This window comes from Python bivittatus, unplaced genomic scaffold (genome assembly GCF_059951505.1).
Source record: "Python bivittatus isolate LINGU-HERP-01145 unplaced genomic scaffold, Pbiv_v1 ctg000070_np1212, whole genome shotgun sequence".
NCBI lineage: Eukaryota > Metazoa > Chordata > Lepidosauria > Squamata > Pythonidae > Python > Python bivittatus.
Genome location: NW_028277034.1, coordinates 51,532,184 through 51,554,942, shown reverse-complemented (window position 1 = coordinate 51,554,942; position 22,759 = coordinate 51,532,184). Strand labels below are relative to the sequence as shown.

The 22,759-nt window shown below is 37.0% G+C and overlaps 1 protein-coding gene across 1 annotated transcript in view; it reads right to left on the bottom strand.

Annotated features, from left to right (window-relative positions):
• The window catches only part of MOB1B (MOB kinase activator 1B), a 38,328-nt gene that overhangs the window by 5,279 nt on the left and 10,290 nt on the right, over positions 1–22,759 (bottom strand). The window contains exons 2-5 of the mRNA XM_088133173.1: positions 12,786–12,952; positions 4,137–4,230; positions 3,528–3,661; positions 1,496–1,659 (exon numbers count right to left, since the gene is read on the bottom strand). Of these exons, the coding sequence (XP_087989299.1) occupies positions 1,496–1,659; positions 3,528–3,661; positions 4,137–4,230; positions 12,786–12,952 (559 nt within the window). The remainder of the gene's footprint in view (positions 1–1,495; positions 1,660–3,527; positions 3,662–4,136; positions 4,231–12,785; positions 12,953–22,759) is intronic.

Sequence of the window (22,759 nt, the reverse complement as noted above, 5' to 3'; positions counted from 1 at the left end):
GTCTCTAAACCTCTGATGCATAGGTGCACAGTTTCTATACTGTTCTAACTAGAGCAGATAAAAATCAGTGAATAGAAAGAGATTGTGTTTCACTACCCTGCATGTACTTCTGAGGTGACAAGATGTGAACAACAACGCTAGTTTGCAAGTTATTCTCTAGATTAGAGATCCTAGCTTGAATAGAACAACATAAACATGGTTGAGATAAAGGGAATGTTGCATGGGTATTGGTAACGTAGTCTACACTTACTCTGTGTTACTGAACAGAGTTAAGTAAAAGACTCAATTATCCAAAGCAGAATGGGCAGCAGAGGTCAGTGTCCATGGGCCCATTCTGGTGACAACCATGGCATGTAGATGACTGCGTTTTGAAATATAAGAGGTATGAATGATAAAAAGTATGAATTTACAAATGAAAAAAAATGGATATGCTATGTGTCTGTGAAAGGAAAAGAAAAGGGAAGGATGTAATAACTCTGAATGGGGGTGGTGTGATCTTGAGGAGTGGTTTATATGCAGAAAAGTCAAGGCATAGGTTTAATTATAAATGAAAGAGCTAAAATGTATGTTAGAAAATATGAATTGATGTAATTTAGGTGGTTGTCATTGTACATGAAAGTAGGAATCCATAAGTTGGTGATAGTTGCATGTTACACTCCAGTGAATGGTAATCACAGAAAAACTGTTGATGAATTTTGAGAAAAAAATGTGTCACATTCTAGTATTTCAGAGATCTGGATGGGAACAGTAGTGATATATCATACAACGGAATTAAAATGCATGTTATAAATATCAGTATCCAAGAAAAAAAGAACTGGTGAAAGGAAAGCCAAAAACGTTAAACAATGGTATTACATACTATAGAATGTTCCTTGTGAAGGAATAAATTATAATTTTAATAATTAAAATGAGTTTCCTAACTAATGATTTAAATCAAATCCACACTACCTCTAAAAACAAGAAATCTGCAATTGTAAACTATCAACCCTGGTAGAGACACTGCAGCATTATATTACATTATGTTTTACAATATGCACAGCATCTGGTATTTAGGTACGCTCTCAGTTTGAAATTATACTAACAAAAACATTTTGTATCCACAAGGTAGATGATGTTTCCACATGTCAAATCCTAAACACTTCAACCTCTACTATGAAACTGCAAATTCATGCTCATCCCATGGTTGATGAAATAACGCTGAAATTGCAGCAGCAGTTATTATTGCTGGCTTTCCGTAATGCTTTCATTATTTCTATTTATGTACATATTTTAGATCTGCATTTTTTTTTAGAGGCGTCCAATTCTGTGGCACAGAATTTAATTAATGAAAGTAATGCAAGCGCGGCACAGCAGCAAAGTCAAGATCATAGTAAATAGTTTCTAAATGACTGAAAATTCCAAGACAAATAAATATTTCCCCTTAAAACGCCAAAAAGCTCAAAGAACCATTTTGCACATACAAAATTAAAACACAGCAATCGCTGTGTTTATTTACCTGAACAAAAAAGATAAAGTGCTTGAAGGATGTGTTGAGATGTGCTTCTTCTTGAAGTTGGATAACAGGATCAAAGTGCTGGTGATATATGTGAGCATAAACTCTGAAGAGACGCTTTAAGATGGTCTTAGCTACTGACATGAAATTCTTTGGGAAAGGAACACCTAGAAATCAAGAAAAATGTAATCACTGCGATCCTACCAAAAAATTATCCCTATGGCAAGAGTGTGAGGATGTGATGGAATGGAACTATGAAGGCCAAACTCAGGGAGATAAACATTTTCTTAGCTCGCCAGAAGAGCGTGGGAGGAACAAGAGGATGAGACTGGCACCTCCCTGAGGAATTCACACTGTTGTGGCTGGAGGACTTTGGGAGCTGGGGTTTCAGTCTGGGAAGATTCTTGCTAGAGGTTGTAGCTAATAAACATAACTGGACTGAATTGGCATTGTCTCTTGGAGTTCTTTGGGCTAGGCCTGACAGAGGACCAGCTCCAGCGGAAAACCACTATCCAAATACAAGTTTTTCCCAGCAAAAATATTTAAACCATACAGCAAATTTCATTAAGTGTCCAATCTGAATGATATGGACAAGTCATCTCCATCCTGATACACTGCGATAGAAACTCCCAAAGTTCTCCAATCAGCATAGATGGCGGGGAACTCTCAAAGGCACAGTACTAACACATCCAGAATGCATCAAGTTGGGTAGGGTTCCCATGAACCACTGATTAATATCCGGTTTACTTGGAAGACTTTGCCTTGTGAAATTTACACTGATAAGGGCATTGTAAAAACCTGAAGACCAGGTTAGGGACATATTATCATGGAGAAAATCTATCTATGTGGTTGCTAAGAGTCAGCACTGACTTGATGGCACATAATCAATCTATCAGTCAAAATGTGAGACTGGAATGAATAGAGACATAACCTAGTAGTTCTGAGGGGGGACAATCATCCTCTAAATATAATTTTTGGGTTTTATGATTATGTATTTTTATTGTATGTATTGCTGCATTCTGCCTAGAGTCATCTGGAATTGGGTTAAAGTAACATAACGTAACATAACGTAACATAAATGCAGGATATATCTGTTTTAAAGATGGATGTTGCCATTGCAGATAATTTAGTTTTGCTCAGCAAGGTCAGTAAGGATGCAGAACCCATCTTCAAGGTATTCCAACTATTGATAAAACCATATTTTATAGAATCCAAATCCTCAGATGTTTTTACAAGAATTCAGTTTAGTATTCATCATAATTATAGATGTCTGAATTTGTTAATAAAAGCAAAAAAGAGCAAAAATATATTATTTTGACAGACTGCTATACAATTAGGCAGCTGTATGACTGCCAAGTTAGTCAGAAATGGGCATACACAATTTTAGCAACTTCTTATAAAAGACTGGGTAAAAAGTATTATTTTGGGGATGTGAAGTGTTTCCTTGTAGCAAAGAAGTATATCACATTGCTTTGAAAAGACCAAAGAGCTTAATGAAATAATGATCGCAGCATACATTCAAGAGCAAACATGAATATCTACAGGTGGTCCTTGTGTAACAACCACTCGTTCAGCAACTGTTTGAACTTGCAACGGCGCTGAACAAGGGGGACTTACAACCGGTCCGCGAAGTTCCGGTCATCACAGCGCCCCAGCAGTCACATGATCGCAATATGGACACTCGGCAACCATCCCATGGTCACGTGATTGCCATTTGCAACCTTCCCTGCTGGCTTGCCACAAGCAAAGTCAATGGGGAAGCTGGCAGGAAGTTGGAAGTTGCGGTTACATGACGTTAACAACTCATGGTGATTCACTTAACGCTAGTAACTGGGGACTGCCGGAATTGGCGTCACTAAGCAGCATGTTCATGTGACATTGTGCTTTATGAGCCATCCAAATGTAATTGATATTAAATACATGATGTATTCTTCAGAATTTTGTGTGCATTTTCCTTCCGTACTTTCAGAAATAACATAAATGACCAACCTACTTTTATGTTAGTATACTGCCAAAGCCCACATTTCAGAGTTACCTATTTTGGATGGAAATAGCGTCTCATCATCCAGCTGATCCTGAACCCAGGTCATAAGATAATCAATGTACTTTGGTGCTGAGCACTTGATTGGCTTCTTTATATTTGTCCCATCTGCCCAATGGTACTCATATCTGGAATGGAAGAAAAATGAAATAGGTTCCTTTTAAATAACCATAGATTTCCGTTTACATCATTGTGTTTTTAAAGGGAGGACTGGAATATGAACATTTAATTTTGGGTGGCCCCCAAACATGACCAGGAGGACTTTTCTTCCTTTTAAAATAAGAATAAGTTGTTCTCTTGCAGTATCTCAGATGGAAGGCTGGGTGCCATTCCTGGCATGCAGTGTTCCATTCCACCCCCACACACCCCAGCAAACGTCAGGAGAGATGGAGCGAAGACCACACAAAATACAGAACTTTCCCTCCATCTTTTATAACCAAAAACATTTCGGACTTCTTAGCCTTTTAAAAGGTAACAATGAAGACCACAAACTGTTTCCTAAACTAAAACATGTTTAATATTATTATACAATAAAATGTAAAATGCTATATTCTGCCTCTCCTAGTTTCACTGCCAGAAGTTAAGCATGGACGACATTCTTACTTTGGCCCTGCAGACATCACTGAACAGCTCTCTTCTGTGCAGAAGTCTGTAATTGTTCCATAAAGCATGTTGATCTGGTTAAAAAAGTCCACAGCTGTCAAAAGAAAAAAAATTCTATTTAGCAAGCCAGGGGAAAAAACTAGACTATATTCTGTGTATCTTTCAGCAGAATAAATCACCACAGATTACAAAGGAAATGCTCTTCAGAAATAGACACAATGTTTTTAGAAAGCTCAAATACCAGGATATAAGCGCTCACATGATTGCAAATACAAAAATTAATTTGTTTAAAATAAAGGAAGTGTCCATAACAGATTTCTCCAAAATTCCATTTCTGTTGGAGCACTTCCAGTGAGGCTGGCGAACTGATGCCCCTCACTTCATGGGAGACGTTGCAGCCAAAAGGCAGGTGAAAGAAGCTCAGGGTCTGCAACAGACTCAGATCTTTAGGACGTCTTCTTAGGACTCATTAATCAAAAAAAAGATCAGTCTGGTAAAACATCAGCAGGCATCAAGAAAAACAACATGAATCTTAGTACTTGATCAAGCTTATCTGGGTCAATCATGGTTACACCCCCAACAGTGGTATTCTCCAAATGCTAACAGCATGTTCATAGGAAATCCCCATGGTTCAACTCATTATAGACCTGCTAAGAAGAATTAATGGTTGCATGCAGTATACTATGGAATATATACTAGGGGTCTGGATAGCATTTGAAAGGGTTGGCAATTCATGCAAACAAAGCACCTCTCTTTGAATTGCTAAGGCAGTGGTGTCTTGTGCAAGGTTTGTGCAGCTGATCCTAGCTTTCACAAAATCTTGGTGAACCTTAAGCAAATAATCTTGTGACCACTTGCCTGACCTACACAAATTTTCCACAGTGAGGTTTGTCAAAGAGTATTTCCGTCTTTCATATAACTTAGGAGAAAAGAGAAACAAGCAACAAGATGCTTCAGATATCAGATTCTCATCTAACTATAGTAAATGTGTACAGTACCGCAATGTGTGTGGTTAACCATAAAAAATTAATTTATTAAATATGCATAACTGCAGAGATACTGTAGAAAAAAGTATACCTTCTTTTCTGATAATGCTCTTATTATGATAGATAGCAACAAAGAAAAGGAGATTGTTATAACAGTTCATTTACAAGAGTTCCTGCACAAGTTGCTTTTGATCAGTACTGAAACTAAAAGCATTTAAAATATGTTAGCTAACTGGAAGACTCTTATTTTTTTTCTTCTTTATGAAACAAAAATAATGAGGTGATATAATAAAAAATGTTAAAAGGCTGCAAATTTATATAATAAAGAAAACTCCTCAAAATTGGAACAATTTAGTTGAAAATTCTCCCCCTTGCCCTTCCAAAAACGCTTAAACCAAAGAACTCATACCAATGGTCTATTGCTCTAAACTAAGTGTAGATGTATCCTTTTGGGGTTGGATGAAAGAACTGTTGTAAAGTTCTGACTAGGGTTTTGTTTCTAAAATGTACAACTAGAAAACAGGCTGGCTGGAGTCCAGCCTTCAGGTTCAAGCACTCTGAACCAATTTCTCAATGTTTTCTAGGACAATCTCTCATACAGGATGTTGCAGTAATTCAATCTCAATACAGCCAAGGTACAGGTGGCCATAAGCAAGTCCACCTTTGGAAGGAGATATGCAAGCATGCAACCTAGGTCAAACTACTCATAGAAAAAGCCATGACATGAGATTCCAGAAGCAATCCTGGCTTCAAGAACACTGCCCTCCTTTCAAGTGTCATCATGCAGCAGAGGGGGAGCAGGGAGAAGGCCACTCCAAGGCTTCTACCGAAAGACCGGTCGCCTCTGGCTCTTCTTCCATCTTCTTAACCAGAAGACTTCATGGAAGGAAGATCAATTCCATCTATCTCTTCCTCTCCATGGACTGTTACAATTCCACCACAAATTTTTGTAAGAACATCTGTAACTCTGTAGAGTGACCCATCATTTGCTTCCATCCTCCATATCCTTTTGTGTTGTTATATTAATCCAGAAGCTGCTCAGAAAGTCTTTTCAGTGGAAAAGGGGGTTAAAAACAATCCAAAGCAGACCTTACAGCTCTATTCAAAGGGCATTTTTGCTGACATATAATTCACCCAAGAAGTTAATAAACCAAAGATAAATTAATGAAGTCTGTTGGAATGAATGTTTTACCTGAACACTAAAGACCCACATTTCTGACTGAATTCTCATTGGCATAGGTTGAGCAATCCTTTCTAAAAGTGCCAGAAATCCTTCACGCTTCCCATTATCTCTCTATCATTTAAACAGAAAGCTATTGACATTAAACAGAGTGGCCGCCTTCATTCTGCTCTTATGAATTTTCCATTTGCTTTTCAGCAGAATGTGGTGCTTACAAAACCATTCAAAATGCAGCCTTGCATCAATTAATGGGTTAACTGAGTATCTGTACTAAAAAGAAACAATTCCCATTTTGACAGTACAGAAGGTGGGGAAAAATAATGTCATTGGGAAGAGGGCAGACTCTGATGAAAATTTTCCATCCTGCAATAATAGTCTATTCTTTTCAATTTTACAGTATCTGCAAGTTGGCTGTTTCAAGATATTTGCAGACTTCTATCTGAAAACCAACCTTGAAAACATAAACCTCTATGTTTTGTTTGAGTTTGGCTGCAAACACAACATCAGCACTGAGAGTTCTGTAGCCTTACACAATCTGTGGTTGTCTGGGAAAATAAGTTCTGACAATTTCAATGCTATTGCTACTAATCTACTAGTCAGATTATTTATTCAGCAAAACTCACACCTATCTTCAACAAAGGAACAACGTTCCTGCAATCCAAATTATTTATTTTCACCAGACTGCACTCAGATCAAAAGGAAAAGAGGAAGTGAATATTCCAAATGGTATTCTCCAAAGAGATCTGCATTTGCACTGCCAGTACCCAAGTCTAAATGGCACCGTCATCTCCACCACATATATTTCTATTAAAAAGGCATGCATTTCTCTAAGAAAATGTTAGGGGTCTCTCTGACCATCCTTTTCCAGTTTTTCTCTGCAATCACATTTACATGTACTAATAGTCAGCATAATAACACATCTTAAAACTGTTCTTCACTGTTGATATGAACATTAAGAGAGACAGGGCTCCTCACCCATTTCTATTCACCAGAGAAGATGAAGACTTCCTCTCCAGAAACCAGGGAAAACAAATTCTGGATACATTCACATAATCCCACGCACATCCTTCTGGGAGAAGGACAGGGTGCAATCAAACAGCAGTTTTCAAACTTACATTCCACAGAATAGGACTGTATTAGTCAAAAGACATGATGTCCTTTATAACCTTTATCTGAGTAACCAATTTTGTCCTTATTCATAGAAATGCCTTTTTGATATTATCATAGAGGCTCAGGTAAGTGATTTAAAACTTATGGAATGTATGCTATCCCAAATGCTCATTTGTAATCATAGCCTCTGCTATCCTACTCTGGTTTTACAGCTGTAGCTATGTATCTGAAAAGAGAGCCTCTGTGGTCTAATGCTTAAGGTGCTGAACAAGGAATGGAGAACCTTGAGTTCTAGGCATGGAAGCAGGTCCATGACTTTGGGCCAGTCACTCTCTCTCAGTCCTAGGAAGGAGGCAGTGGCAAACTTCTGAAAACGCTGCCAAGAAGACTGCAGAGACTTGTCCATGTAGTTGCCAGAAGGAAAGCCTGACTTGAAGGCACAATCTTAAAAAAATCTGAACAGCAAGGAATTAATAAATGACTTTGCATTTATCATGTGTTTGCTATCCTTAATGGCATTATTGATACATCAGATTTGCCTTTCACTAGGAAATTGGATTCCCTCCATATTAAACATCACATTCTTGTAATCCCCTTCAAGTGAGAGTTGATGAACCTGGTTCAAGAAGGCAAAAGAAGGGAGTCAGTATCAGAACTCAGGGAAGGCGTTTAGATGTGAAAACAGAGATGCAGCTGAGCTAGACCAGAAAGCCAAGGAACGGTGTGCAGGGAGAGGAATGGGAAAAAGCCAGTAAATAATAGACCATATCCTATAGCACACAGAAGAACTTCACAGGTTAAGAAAGTGATTTAAGAACAGAAAGAGTCAGGGGCCAAACATGATGGGGAGGAGTGGGTGGGGAAAAACTCTTTGCCTAAGCCAGAAGATTCACAAAGCTCAGAGAAGCTTTAGAGATGAATTCTCTCTCTGCTCTAGAAATGATTCTACTCTACTCATCCACAAATCTTCTTGCTCCAGCATAAGGACAGCACACCTACTATTTCTGGAGGACAGGAACGCGTGTCATCCTAGGCTGCTGAGAAGGCTCTCTCCCCCTTCCTTTCTTGCTCGGTATCAAAACTGGTGTCTTCCAACCTCTGCCAGCAAAGTGGGGCTATGCAGCCTGCCTGCTGCGTTCACCTCAGTGTAGGCAAATGCCTCCACTCCAACTGACCAGTGTGTGTTATCGTGGGCACACATATATCCCTTGAGTCACTGATCCCTGCCCTCCGTGGCTATTCCTGCTCAGCTGCCTCTCTCCTCTGAAGGAGCCTTCCCACATAAAGCCTAACTGCATGGCTGGCCAGAGAGAACTGGTGAACTGTGTGGAATAATGAGATAGTAAACCTTCCCTTTTTTAACTTATTTTTTTTAAAATGAGCACATGAGATGACCAATATATGGTGGGATAGTAATGCTGCCTTTCCTTTTCCCTTTCATTAATCCATTGGTGGACCAATGAAATGGTGGAATAGTAAAAGTTCCTCCATCTCCACCCAGCTGAAATGCTGGGAGGAACCTGACCTGAGCTGTTCCAGCTTCCCATCCTTGCTCAACTGAAAGCAAGAATGGTAAAACTGCCTACAGTCTCCAATATTTACAGCTGCAACATTTGTTAACAACATTGTTTGGACCAGCAGCATTCTCAGCTTCCAAGACACCTGAGATACCAGAACTTGTTAAATCCTTTAGAACTAAAAAACCTACTATTACTTTTTATAGATATTTGGTATCAATAAATCAATTTGAGATGCAGATGTTAAGGGATGAGTGGAATAAAGAACTAGAAGTTTCTATATTGCCTAGACAATGGGAGAGTCTTATCTTCTATAACAAGAGTGTCAATGGATCTTAAACTATGACTTATGCAACAAAAAATAATATTTAGAATTTACTGGGCTCCATTACATTTGTATAGAAAAGGACGGTCAAAAACAGCATTTTGTTGGACGTGTAATGAGGACAATGCCTCTTTAAAACATATGTTTTTACAATGTCCTATACTTACTAAGTTTTGGGAGAAAGTAGTAGACTATATAAACATGATTGTGCAACAAAAGCTAAAATTTTCAGAGGATAACATTCTTTTGAACTATATACCTAGTACATGGAATTTGACACCTGGACAACGTAAATGGATTCTCCATGACCTTACTACAGCCAAAAGACTGATATTGCGGCACTGGAAAGAAAAATGTATGGCCCCATTTATTCAATGGATTGAAAACCTGATTGTACTTGCTAATTACAAGTGGATTGCCTTTAGACGTAGACTTTGTATGGACAAGTATAATGAAATATGGGACTCATCTATACAAAATACAACAGGTTAAAAATATGGCATATATAAATGTATTGGAAACATATATTCATTTGAATAATATTTGCATTAGATAAATATATATAAATGTGTAACTATTTACTGTATAATGGTATACTACAGGGTTTTTTTTTGCTGTTCTCGTATTTTTGTCACTTTTTGTAATACCTTTTAATGTTTTCTTTCTTCTTATGTATTATTATTATTTTTGTGTTTTTTCTTTTTTGTTATTAATTAAAAAGCAATAAAAATTTATTTTAAAAAACCTGTCTACAGTGTTTTGTGCGACCAGTAAACCATGGTCCAAAAGAGTAAATGGAAACCATATGTCCACAAAGAAACATGACTAATCCTTGCTTTCAAAGCATGAATAGTGGGGTGGGGGGTGGAGCAGGAGAATCCACCAACTGGGAATCATATTATATTATTATATGGGTCTTTCTTTTTTTATGTTTCATTCAAATGAATAGAATTAGTATTAATTTCTTTTTTTGACTGCAGAATCACTGTATTATTAATATTAGTTCTGTTTATTATATTTTCCTTGGTATATTTCACCTAAAAAATAACTAAGTCAGGAACCATGGAAACATCAGTCCAGACAGAACATCTGGCTGGCACTGTTGTCAAATCCAAGGAACAGACTTAATCCAGACAGCAGTTCCTTAAGCCAGCTTCATTTCCAGCTGAGTTCGGAAAGGAGACATGAAGTGAAGCTTAATGTTTGCTGCACAAATGTGCCTCATCAACTGCACTGCCATAAATCCAAAGCACAACAAAATTTCTGGTGTTTAAGGCCACTTGGGTGGCCTTGGCTGATTTTTAGTTTTAGTTTCCTGTTTATAAACTGGAAGTTTTCATTTAACTGTTTTCTAATCAACTGTTTTTTATTGTATTTCTATTATTTCACTAGTGTTTGATATGTTGTTCATCATCCAGATTCATAAATGGGTGAGGTGGTTTACAAATATTGTAAAATAAATAAAAATGAATAGTTCAGTACTGTGGGGAAGGGAGAATACTTTAATTGGCAGTTTAACTAATCAGCGAGGAATCATTTTGTGATTAGAAATTTAATCTAAAGCTGAATGAACTGCTGTGCAAGCGTTTTGAGTTAATAATAGTTTGAACTCAAAACAGCCACTATAAATATTCTGAGCTCGAGCTCAAATTTTCCAAGAATTTTGTTTCAAAGTCAGAATGAAAGTCATTTCAAATCTCACTATTTATGTTTCTGCCATAGGAAATAAGCTTGAAATCAGCATACCATCCTTAAAATTGACTGTTTTAAGTGATCTATGCACAAAGCAAAATAGATATATTCCATGAGTGAAAACCTTCAAACCACTTTAAGTTTTGTTCCGAGAAAATACAACCAATTCAGTCATTCTGATGGAATGTTTTGAGTGAGGCAGTTTTGTTCTGACTTTAAAACAAAATACATTTCCTTTTCATGCACGACCTGGTGTTCAGGATGACAGAGAAGACCACTAACGTTTGGGCCAAAAGTTTCTATGAGTGGCAGGCCTACAGGTATGTTTCTGTGAAACAAAGTCTCCTTTCTATGCAAACATCCTATTACTTGGAAAATCATTTGTACCTATTGTAACCTCATTATTACTACTGCCTTGCATTACAGGACACAATAATAATGATATATCAGTATTCTTAACTGATTAAATATTTCATTTACTGTATATTGTACTGTGTCCTGGGCAACAGCCATTTAAGGTACTGCTGTTCCCAAATTGTAAATGGTGGGATGAACAGGTACAGCTGAAAGAATTAGAAATGGTTATTCCCAATTTCACAACTTGCATTGATTCAAACGCGGCCAATGGGCAAGAATGAGAGGTCCTCATCAAATCATTTGGAAGGCACCAAGTTGAGCAAGGCTACTTTTTTATTCCCCAACCACAAAATACATTTCAGATTTCTTCTACTATTCCCTTTCAGTTTCTTGACAAAATATTTTTCCACAAAAACAAGGGAACTGTTTATTTTAACAATTATCTTAATTCAGCTAAAGAAGGGTATCTCAGAATAGCAAAAAAGCTGTCACTGGAATCTAAATGAGACAAACCCATCAGACTGGTATCTATTTTTAGTATTTGCTAAAGAATACTGGCTCTCAAAGGAAGTACCTGAAATTAAAATAAACTGCTGTTGGAAAACCCAGATTTTTCATCACATTTTTCTGCTTCAGATAATTCTGCCGTTACTTGATATACTGCATTATAAATGGAGACACTGAAGCTCCAAAGAAAGACTGATTATACTTGGTGCTACCTCTGACCTATACAACTTGTGACCCACTAAGAGACCTATATATCACAGCTTCCAAGCCTTTAACAATCCCCACTTTCACAGCCTCAGAAAAGCCATAAATCCAGGAAGTAAATCAATGCCTTTGATGAGTGTGGTCCAGGTTGGTGGGGCATAAGTTCCATAGGCCATGTTATAAAACTCTGTTAAGAGCCAGACATACACAAATTTACCGAAGAGTGTTTCTGGAATCCAGAAATACAGAACTATCATTTGTGCTTGGACTGAAAAAGATAGGAAACGGACATCATTCCAGAGCAGAAGAAGAGAGACTCTTTCTGCATATTTGAGCAAATGAACTGAAACTGCACCTTTTTGTTGTGCTCTTTAACCCTGCAACAGACTGAGGAAAAGAAGAAGGGACTGATCATAACCACAAAAGGACAGCAGTAGCAGATGATTCAGCTGAAAATATACACCACGCCTTGGACCCACAAGTTGCCTTAAAGCATGTGCTCCTTGGATTTTGATTTGATTTGCCATCTCTCCCCATATTATGCCCCAAACAGGATGAAGCTATCCAACGCCATATTGACTCATTTCCAATCTCCACAATTTATTGCCACTGCTGAAGGCAGATTTACAACCTCCAAAACATAAACGTAACAATTACTTCCTAGTAAAAAATATGTCTAAGTTGCAAATTCCAGGAGGAATGGATTATGTTAAAAAAAAGAAAGTGCTTTCCTAAATCATCAGTGCTGAAACATATACAGAAAAAACTTACTGTTCACTGCAACCCATTCGTTTAGATCTTCACCCTCGGGCAGCATAACAGCCATCCGTAAGTTGCCACTTCCAAGAGTTGCCTCTGCATGTTTCAGCAGCTCATATTGGTGAGAGCCTTCCGGAATATTCTTCTTTGGTTTAAAAGTTTTAGAAGAGCGGCTACCACTGCAAAGGGAGAAGAATATTTTGGCTTCAGAGAAACCTGAGCACTAAAAGCACTAGAGAAATAATTTCACAACAAGGAACTTCATTCCCATTCTCATATATTCTTGGTTAAAATACACTTCTTCCCCCCTTCACAAGCAATATAAAGAGTTACATGTGGACAAATAGGATTAATGTATCTCAGAGGTCAGTATTATGACATCTAACCTAGATGGCACCCACAAAACCCCCCAATTAAATAAAAAATATTGACTGAAACAATTCTCTCATGAGATTGCCAAATCTCTCAAGGTTTCAATGTTCTTGAATGAGATGGCAAAATCTTGTTGCCTGAAATTACGTACTTTATGTTATTAGATTTGTAAAGCTGCCCAATTTGGAAACAACTCTGGGCAGCACACAATATTAAAAACAGATAAAAATAACAATTAATGGGAAATAATGGCCACACAGAAGACCAAAATAACCCCAAATAGACAACAGCCCTCTAAGGACCCCAGAATCAAAATTAGCCCAGAACCCAAGAAAACAAATAGTATTGTCCAATACAACAACAGAGTTATATTAGGAGTTGATACCTGCCACCTGAAAATGTTGCAAAGTTGTAACTTATCCTTATTATATTAAATTTATGTTTCATAAAGGTAAACCTTTACACAGAAAGGGATTTGCTCTGTATTATATATTCCTCCTACCCTGAGTTTGACTTAAATTTTCCCAAGGTGGAACAATATATATTGCTCTCTTTAGTTCTGTATCCCCATTTTTGCTATTGGGCAAATATTAACATTAAAAATAATGGAGAAGTTTCTCCAAATGGAAAGATTAGGACAAACTCCCTTCACACATCACCACAGCTACAAGGCATGGCCTTTGTGCTGATGAGGCTATTGTTAGAGGGGTCCTAAATACAGAATAAAGGCACACTTGATTTTGAACAGGTTGAAAAATAGAAGTCAGCTTGAAACCTTCCCATTGATCACGCCCAAAGTTATGTGTAGGCAAGAAATATCAAGGCAAGTAAAGTGACGATCTTATTTTTGTTATGAATAAAATATGTGAAGTTATTTATTGTGCTTACATGGCATTCCTTCAAGTCACTGACTGATTGACTGATTGACTGACTGATTGATTGACTGATTGATAGAATCCCTTTATTATTTTTATAAATAACTCAGGCGGCGAACATACCTAATACTCCTTCCTCCTCCTATTTTTCCCATAACAACAACCCTGTGAGGTGAGTTGGGCTGAGACAGAATAACTGGCCCAAAGTCACCCAGCCAGTTTTTCATGCCTAAAGCGGGACTAAACCTCACAGTCTCCTGCGTTCTAGCCCGGTGCCTTAACCACTAGACCAAACTGGCCATGTTTTGTCCCAACTAGACATCCTGTTTACGATTAATACTTAGCATCTTGGCAAGGGAATGGGGGAGTTTTAGGCTTGGCCCCCTGCTGCTGTCTGAATCCGGTCCCTCCCATACACCTGCAATCTGCAAGGAAAAAAGCTCTCCTCTAAATATTGGGGAGGGAATTACCTGAGCTGAGAACACATTAGAGGACAAAAGAATAGAGACTCCTTCTCCCCCATCCCCTCTACCCTATACACAATTCTTAACTGCTTTAACAATTCTCTGTCCAAGCAGTTGCCCATCCAGGCACTGAGGAGACAATATTAACTTGGTTTTAGTGATGTGACACCATTATATGCCTTCTAACTGGACCAGACCTCAAACCATACCAGTGTCTCTTGAACTGTCTGAATCTAAGCCTCCCACTCCCTTTTAAACTTCCTCTATTTTGCAGTCTCCACCAAGCTCAGCAGCAGCCATCTGCTCCATCAACAAATATGCAAAAATCCTTGCACATGATCCTGCTGCACAAAATTAATCCCACAGTGTCACAGAGCAATAGGTCATGCGCTCTTGTCCCCAAAGCAACAACCAACCCAGAAAAACAGCATCTAAATTAAGCAGCAATTCCCTCTGAAGCTCCTGTTCTTTGGCATCCAATAGTGAAAGACCTCAGTCATATTCAGTCAACCTAAATCAATGATTATCAGGGAAGAGGGAAGATACCACCAGCTCCAGAAGCTTCCTGACCTCTCCAAATAGCCCACCTCCCTGGGTGTATGTGCCATTCTCCATTACGTGAGAAGGAAAGACCTATGCTACAAAAGCAGCTTTGCTTCCTGATGAAAATCAAGAGAGCACTATTATAGGAGGAAAGCCTCTCATCACCCTAAAAATGGGGAGCTTCTCAAATTTAGTTTCCTAAAGCTTGGATGCCACTCCTGCCGGTATACATCAGAACTGGATTTTCACATCCAGAAAGATAAGAATCAACTCTTTAATTTTTGTGCAAAAAAAGGTAGACATACAAGCACAGATACTTTGACAATGGATAGTACACTGACCAGAGATAAAAATACCTTCCAAATTAGGAGGCAACTACCTTAAGCTGCTTCTCCATTTTGCATCAAAAACACACTTTGATGAATTCATATTTTGTAATACAATTTGGGGTTTGATTCAAATCCAGCCCTGGGGGTGAAAAACAAGAGGGCAGCAGCTGGTTCTGAGTTCCTACTGTGGCCTATGGCCAGCATAAACCCACCTTAACAAAGGGGCAGGGAGGCTGACATGTAAAGATCCCATCTCATTGTCCACCCTCAAATACAAATGAGTAAAAAAAACTGACCATTTAGCAAAACATAATTCTAACCATTAGAATTAAAGGTTATGGTTATTTATTAAAAATAAAGGTTATGGTTTTGCAGACCATATTATTACATGTCATTACAATGCAAGTGAACTTAGATTAGAGGATTCTAAGAACTGAATTTGCATAGGCTGTATCAGACCATTATCTCATCATCACAGACTAGACTTGACTCTCTAGAGACCCAATCATTTTTTTTTTCCTTTAAGCACCTGCTAGCTGTCTTCTAACTAGAGGTCCTGGGAATTCAACAATCATACACTCTACCAGGGTACTATAGCTAAGAACAGATGCATTTAGCTGCCTAACACCTATGCAATAGATCAAAGAAAAGAGGGCTACAAGAACAGAATAGCAGTCCTATATTCAGCCATCAAGTGGCTCTTGTCACTAGAAACTAGACTTTAATACACATGTCCTTGCAGCCTTCAGTTTTAGACTTTTAGAATTAATACATAATTGAGATATAGCCAAATTAGTTTCCCATGTAAATCCAAGGTTAAAAAAAAAATTATAAATTAAACTTAAAAAGATATGCCCCAAATATACTTCAATTGTTCCTATTCCTAAAGTCATTATCCCCCTTCAACTTCATATCAGCCATCCCATTAAAACAGATCACAGTACTATAATTAGATCACAGCTGTACAAAAATGCTGTTGAACAGTTGTACACTAAGCCAGACTCTTTGTTTGAAAGAATGTTGTGATTATTTTAAACTCTAGCTCACAACAAACTCAGCACTTTCACCTACTATATATTCTTTACAACTAGTGCCAAAATGCCAAAACCACCTCTTTCTCAAACAGCAAGTTAATTTATGCCAGCAAAGACCCCCAACTATGTTTTGCTCTATGAAAACTCATCTGGCTCAGAACGTGGGATTTCCCCCAATCCAGCATTCAACTGGAAAGTTTTCTTGTTCTGCCCCTTTCTTTGAAAAAAGTTTTTTTGTTGTACTAGCTTAGAAAAAAAAAATCCTTCAAAGTTAAGCATCACTTAATATGCATCCAAATTCAATAGCACAAATGTATGTGTTTTCAATTCCTCGCAAAAGACAGAATGGACAGTAACAAACCATTGAGAAGAAAAACAAAGGAAATTTAATTAAATATATGTTACTACAAATCTATCCCTGAGCTATAGTGGAAAAGAAAATGAAGTTAGTTTTGGATCAGATCTGACATTTCTCAATTCTTCTAATCAGGGTTCACATGTTCAAAGGTATGAGTTTTCATACAGTGATCCTACTGCATTCTTGCAATGCTGGTTTTTCTCTTAACCTCATTAATAATCAACTGATATACAAAAATCCTGCTTCTGTCTATACTGAGTATAAAGAATATAGACATCAGATCCTCCCATATGAACCTAAGGGCCAATCACATGAAAACACAATATACAATGTTTAAATATTTTTCCAATCTGGAGTGTTTTCATATATACATTAGATATATGTTTAAGTCATCTCAATGCAGAATAATGTTCATGCTACACTCAACACACTCAGCAGACAACTAGATCTTCCAACAGAATGCTCATTATCTGTTACACAAGCTGCAAAGCCACAACTGTCTAGAGTTATATTTTGTTTATATGTTTATAACAATCAAGACAATGCATAGCTCTACCCTATTTCCAGCTTTCAGACAGGATGTTGCTTATATAATCAAAATGGCACCATCCATGCCTAAGGATGAAGGTAGCAAGCTGTGAGTTGTTGAATGCTGATACTCCAAGAAATACCATATAAAAAAGAATCTTTTAGCTAGACAACATTACGTTGCAGGGCACAGTCAAAACAGTGTAATGAGGACTAGGTAAGATTAGGAGTCAAAGGATGCTAACTTTGGGGAGGTATGGCAGAAGATCAAATTGGAATGAAATGCCGAGGGAGGCTCACTAAACCTGACAGTGAAGCACTTCCGGGAGCAACATTTTGTTCCAAATTCCCAGTACAATATGATACTGTGCAACTATTTCCTCTGGAGAAAAATACAGTGGCAAATCTGTAATGCTCTGAGAGTATGAGTTACCTAACCAATCTACATTGCACAACAGTGCAGATACTCCTATAATTGTGACTTTGTGCTCACATAATGTTAGGAGCCAAGTTGCTGCTGAATTACTTTACATGAATCAAACCCTTGTTTAACAAAAACATTCTATTGTGGGACTGTTCAACAGTGACATATTTTAGCTATAAATAATTCACTCTAGCCTTTACCCAGGAATATATTTTACCCAATTGAGCAAGCTGATCTAAGTTCAACTCATCTCCTCCCAGAGGTCTTTAAGGATGCTACAAATTTTTATAACTAAACTTTCGTATCCATGGATAGGTCTCAGGGCTTGTACCATCATGTTCCAGGATTCCTACTGTATAACTGTTTTGTTTTATTCAAAGGAATGTTACTTAGATTATTTAACTGTAAAACTTTAAATCTGCAAGGGTGAAAAGGATCATGGACTTAGAATGGAACATAAGCTGAATATGATTTAGCAGTCTGATAAAAAGGGAAATACATCATGACTGGTACAGTTTCCAAATCATGGGAAGAAATCACTGCGTTGTGTTCTGCATTGGTCAGACCTTACCTTGAATACTATGCCCACTTCTGGTACCACACTTAAGAAAAATTCAGAGAAAATGAAACAGGTACAGCAAGACGGGCAGTAAGAATGACTGGAGACTATAAATCATACAGTTGAGAAGTGATTAAAGGAACTGGACATGTTTAAACTTGAGAAAAGGTATCAGAGTGGAGGAGCACATTAGCACTACTCAAAGACATATTTATTTCATTTCGATACCCTCTTCCTTCCAGAAAAGCCTAGAGTGATTTACAGAACATTTTTTTCAATAGCCTTAAGTAAGACACAATAAAACCAGTAGGGTTTCAGAACAAATAAAAATAAAAATATAAACATTTATTTAAAAGAAAGAAAGAAACACATAGTAATAGGCATTCTGAGATATAATCTGATTCTGAACAAGTGCTTACCCCATAAATGCTGGGTAAATAGGCATGTCTTCAACTGATTTCTTAAAGAAAACAACTATAGGGAGGTTTACATAAAACTCTTATGATTCTATATAGGAAGAGTATTTTAGGATTATCTGTCCAATGTATGGCGACTGTAAATTTCTAGATCCTTGCTTTTCTATGGTTCTGAAAGCAAGTAAAAAAATCAAGATTTATTTCAACTGGGGTGTCTGATTTCCAGTTTTTAATAGAAGCCAAACCATCAAGGAACTGTCAGTTTTATTCTCATTCCTACTGAAACATCCTTATTTCAAATTCAGGGTCCTTCAAGATTTCTTAAAGCTCTGAAATGTTTGTTAAAGCAGTGTGGTCTACTTCCTCTTTTACCATATAGATAACAGGAACTGTACGTACCCACTGCTTATTCTCCCTTCCTAAATTACATATTTAAAACCATACTTCCACTTTTTGGCTGACAGTCCAAAGCAAAGTATGAGGAGGAAACATTTTTCAGCACAAAGTTTGTGCATATATTTAGCAGCTGATATATTCCAGACTATTCAGCTTCCAGACATGAAATAAATAGATAAAAGATACATTCTGAATTTCATTTAATTCCCAATTATGAAAACTCACACATCCATGACCGTGTATTTTCCTTATTACTTTCCCACTCATGTACACCCATACACAGAAATCAGCTTTCTGATAAAAAACCAAGTTCACTTAGTTAACATTTGTAGAATTTTTAAGAAAAGTACCTCTCAAAAAGACTTTTTTTTAAATTACCTGGGATCAAGCAAAGAGTAAGACATAACTGATCTTTGTAACTAATAGTGTGGCCTCCAAAACTAAAAAAAAAAAATCAGCATTAGGCTTTCATATTAAGGTGACTATAAAATATTACTTGTTTTGAACAAAGCTATCACTAATTAATGAAAATATTATGCCTGAAATTCTACATACATGTACCTTTAAGGCCCACTGAAGTCAGCCACTGAATTCATCAATCTAGGCAACTCCCAGAATTACTGCTGAGATATCTGGACATTAATCAAAACATCTGGAGAACATCCAAGATAAGATAAGATAAGAAGTTTAATGAATACTAATTATTTCATCTCTTGTTGCAAACACCCCTTAAAAAAAAAATCAAATATGAAGATCTTATTTAAACAACATGGAAAAATAATCCATAAATTGGTTCATAATGAATCTCTCAAATCCCTTTTTAAATTCTCTAAGCTGCTGACTATCATGGCAGTGAATTACATGAATTGGTAAACATTATAAAAAAAACATGTTACTTGTCTGCCTTGTATCCTCTGCCAGTCAGCTTAATTAAGTAATCTTCTCAGAAAAAAAGCTGACTATGTACTCTCCTTCTCGGCGACATCCATAAATTTTATAACAACCTCCTTATTTACTATACCATATTTACCCTAAAAAGATCAGGTTTTCCCCAGATAATTTACTTTTAAAATGGGAAGGTCATTTGCTGAGAATATGGTCATCAAAGTTAAGAGACTGTGGACAAGTCAGAGAACAGGGACTCTGCTGATGAACCGGAGGTGTGGAATGTAACAGACAATATCTCTTCCTTACAAATCCCTCACCAGGAGAAATAAAAGTGGGAGAGAGGTATAAGTGATGGGAGATTTGGGCACTGCTGCATGAATCTCATGGAGAATCCTGTAGGGGAAGCAGGGAGAGATGGAAAACCAGGAGCTGCACGGGTACATGATACACGCAGATCTCTAGACATGTATGCTAAAAGCAGGCAAAGGCATGCATAAGCTATCTGAGAAATGACAGGTGGTGTAGAGATGAAAGGTACAAATGCAAAAATGAATGCAGCAAAAGATGTAAGCAATTAAAATACAGATTTTAAGGTTACAGTATTATTCCATGCAAAAAAAACACTTATCAGTTTTGACATGTAATGCAATAGACACATATGTCTATACATATATATTAACATGGAAATCAGCAGATCCAAAAGAAGGGAGGAAATGTAGCTTTTGTGTCTAATCAGAGAAAACGAAGAAAACGAATGATGTAGGGAAAAGCTTAGGAAGCAACAAAAATGCAAAGCATTTTTCAAAAAGAATGCAAGGCCAGTAATGTTGGTGCATTCAAATAATGGATTTGGAGACCTTCTAGCATCTGTCTTCTGATTAAACTGACAGACTCAACATATTTCAAAATTACACGATCTGAATGCTGAGCCACAATTACACCCCTGAAGAAAAAAAGCACAAAATCCATTATTATAGAAAGAAGAAAAGAGTAGACTTGTCAATAAAGGTGGTAAATGACATCTTTAAGCATAAAATATATTGGTACCTAATTGCAAAGGATAAAACAATATTGAAGGATCAGATGCCTCTGAAATAATTGTTGGATGTAATAACAAAAGATGGATGCTTCCTTACAAACTTAATGAAAAGGACTGACTGAACTTTTGTTTTGAAACAGAGGGATCCTCTGTCCTATACACATGCAAAGAACACCTAACAGCAGAACTGAAGAAAATCTAGAGAAATTACTGATTTTTCTCATCAATTAAATAGGATCACTGTGCAGCTGTTCTATGAAGTAGTGCACATCGTCTTAAAATTTCAATCCAAAGAACAGTTTTATGGCACGGGATCATATATCAACCTGTACAGGAAAAATAACTGGATAATGACAGCTTAATTAGATAAATCCAAAAGACAAACTGAGAGTTTAAGAAATACTATATTCAACATATGAAATCAAAGATGATACTCGGGTTGGAAGTTAAGAATGGCAAAGACTATCAAAATGAGGAAGACAACAGTAAGGGTAACTGTTAAAAAATGGAATGCAATAAAAAAAACTTCAAAAGTATTAGAGAAAAGCTGATATTCTTGACAGATATTGATTAGATATTGATTAAAGGTCCTTAATAAAAACATATGCAGTAAAAATACTGTATCTTGCAACAATTCAATACATGAATTAAGTATAGAGAGAGGCTTCTTAATTGTCTAGCCTGATTCTATTGCTTTCACAGGCTGACAAAGGCAGCTGAAATTCATTTCTGACTGAAGTGACATAAAAGCACTTATAACAAATATAAATAAATAAATCTGCCCACCTTCTGCATACCATATATGATCTTATACACCTTTATCATGCTCATTCTTTAGTCTCCCCATCCCCCGGAAATCTTCAAATATACTCCTTCTTCACAGACTTTCCATTTAAACACCTCTCCATTAAGATAAAAATGGGCCCCAAAACAAAACTTTTCCTTACAGGAAGGTGTTTCAGCCTCTTGTTTATTATGGTCATCCTTTACTCTACCTTCCCAGAGTCCATGAATTGCAAGGCTACTGATATTAAAGAAAGCTTCTTCTGATCAGAGTCTAACCCTGGATTACTAATCTTCCCAAGTATTCGTATTAAAGTTTCAACATACTACCACAACTACATAATTTCACCACTACTTCTTGTAAGTAGATTTCACTGTTTGAAATCATAAATCCATTTCTGATTCAAAATTTTATTAGTCACAGATGAATTTGGGATCCTGGTACCTGTTCATATCTGCTATACAAAGTCCCTAGCTTTCAAGCATTGCTATTACTATTCATTCGGTTTAAGGCCTTTTCTTTGAAGTAAGAAGCTCTTTAAATATTCCTTTCTTTCCTTACATATTGAGATATTAATTAGCAACACAATCCCTTTTCTATTCCACTGAAGAGTCTCCATGCACCAAAAAGACTTAACACAGTCTTTTGTCAAAAGTCAGCAAAACATGTAAATACAGCGCCAGTCACTGGAAAACTCTGAATGATGTTTGGGTATGTTAAACAGGAAAGCAAAGGGAGGTTAAACTTTAAATCTTCCTAGCTTTTCAAATTGTCTCTTTTGGCAACCACAAATTGAACACCACAATGTTTTACTTTGCACAATTTACATTCTCTCTTTCTACAGCATGGATACTCAGTTATCAATACTGGACGATCAAATAGAGATGTCCAGCTGCAACTGGACAACTGTAATACTGTAAATAGACATTTTATTAATTATATTGAATCCCTTAGGTTCTTAATAAAATATACTATTT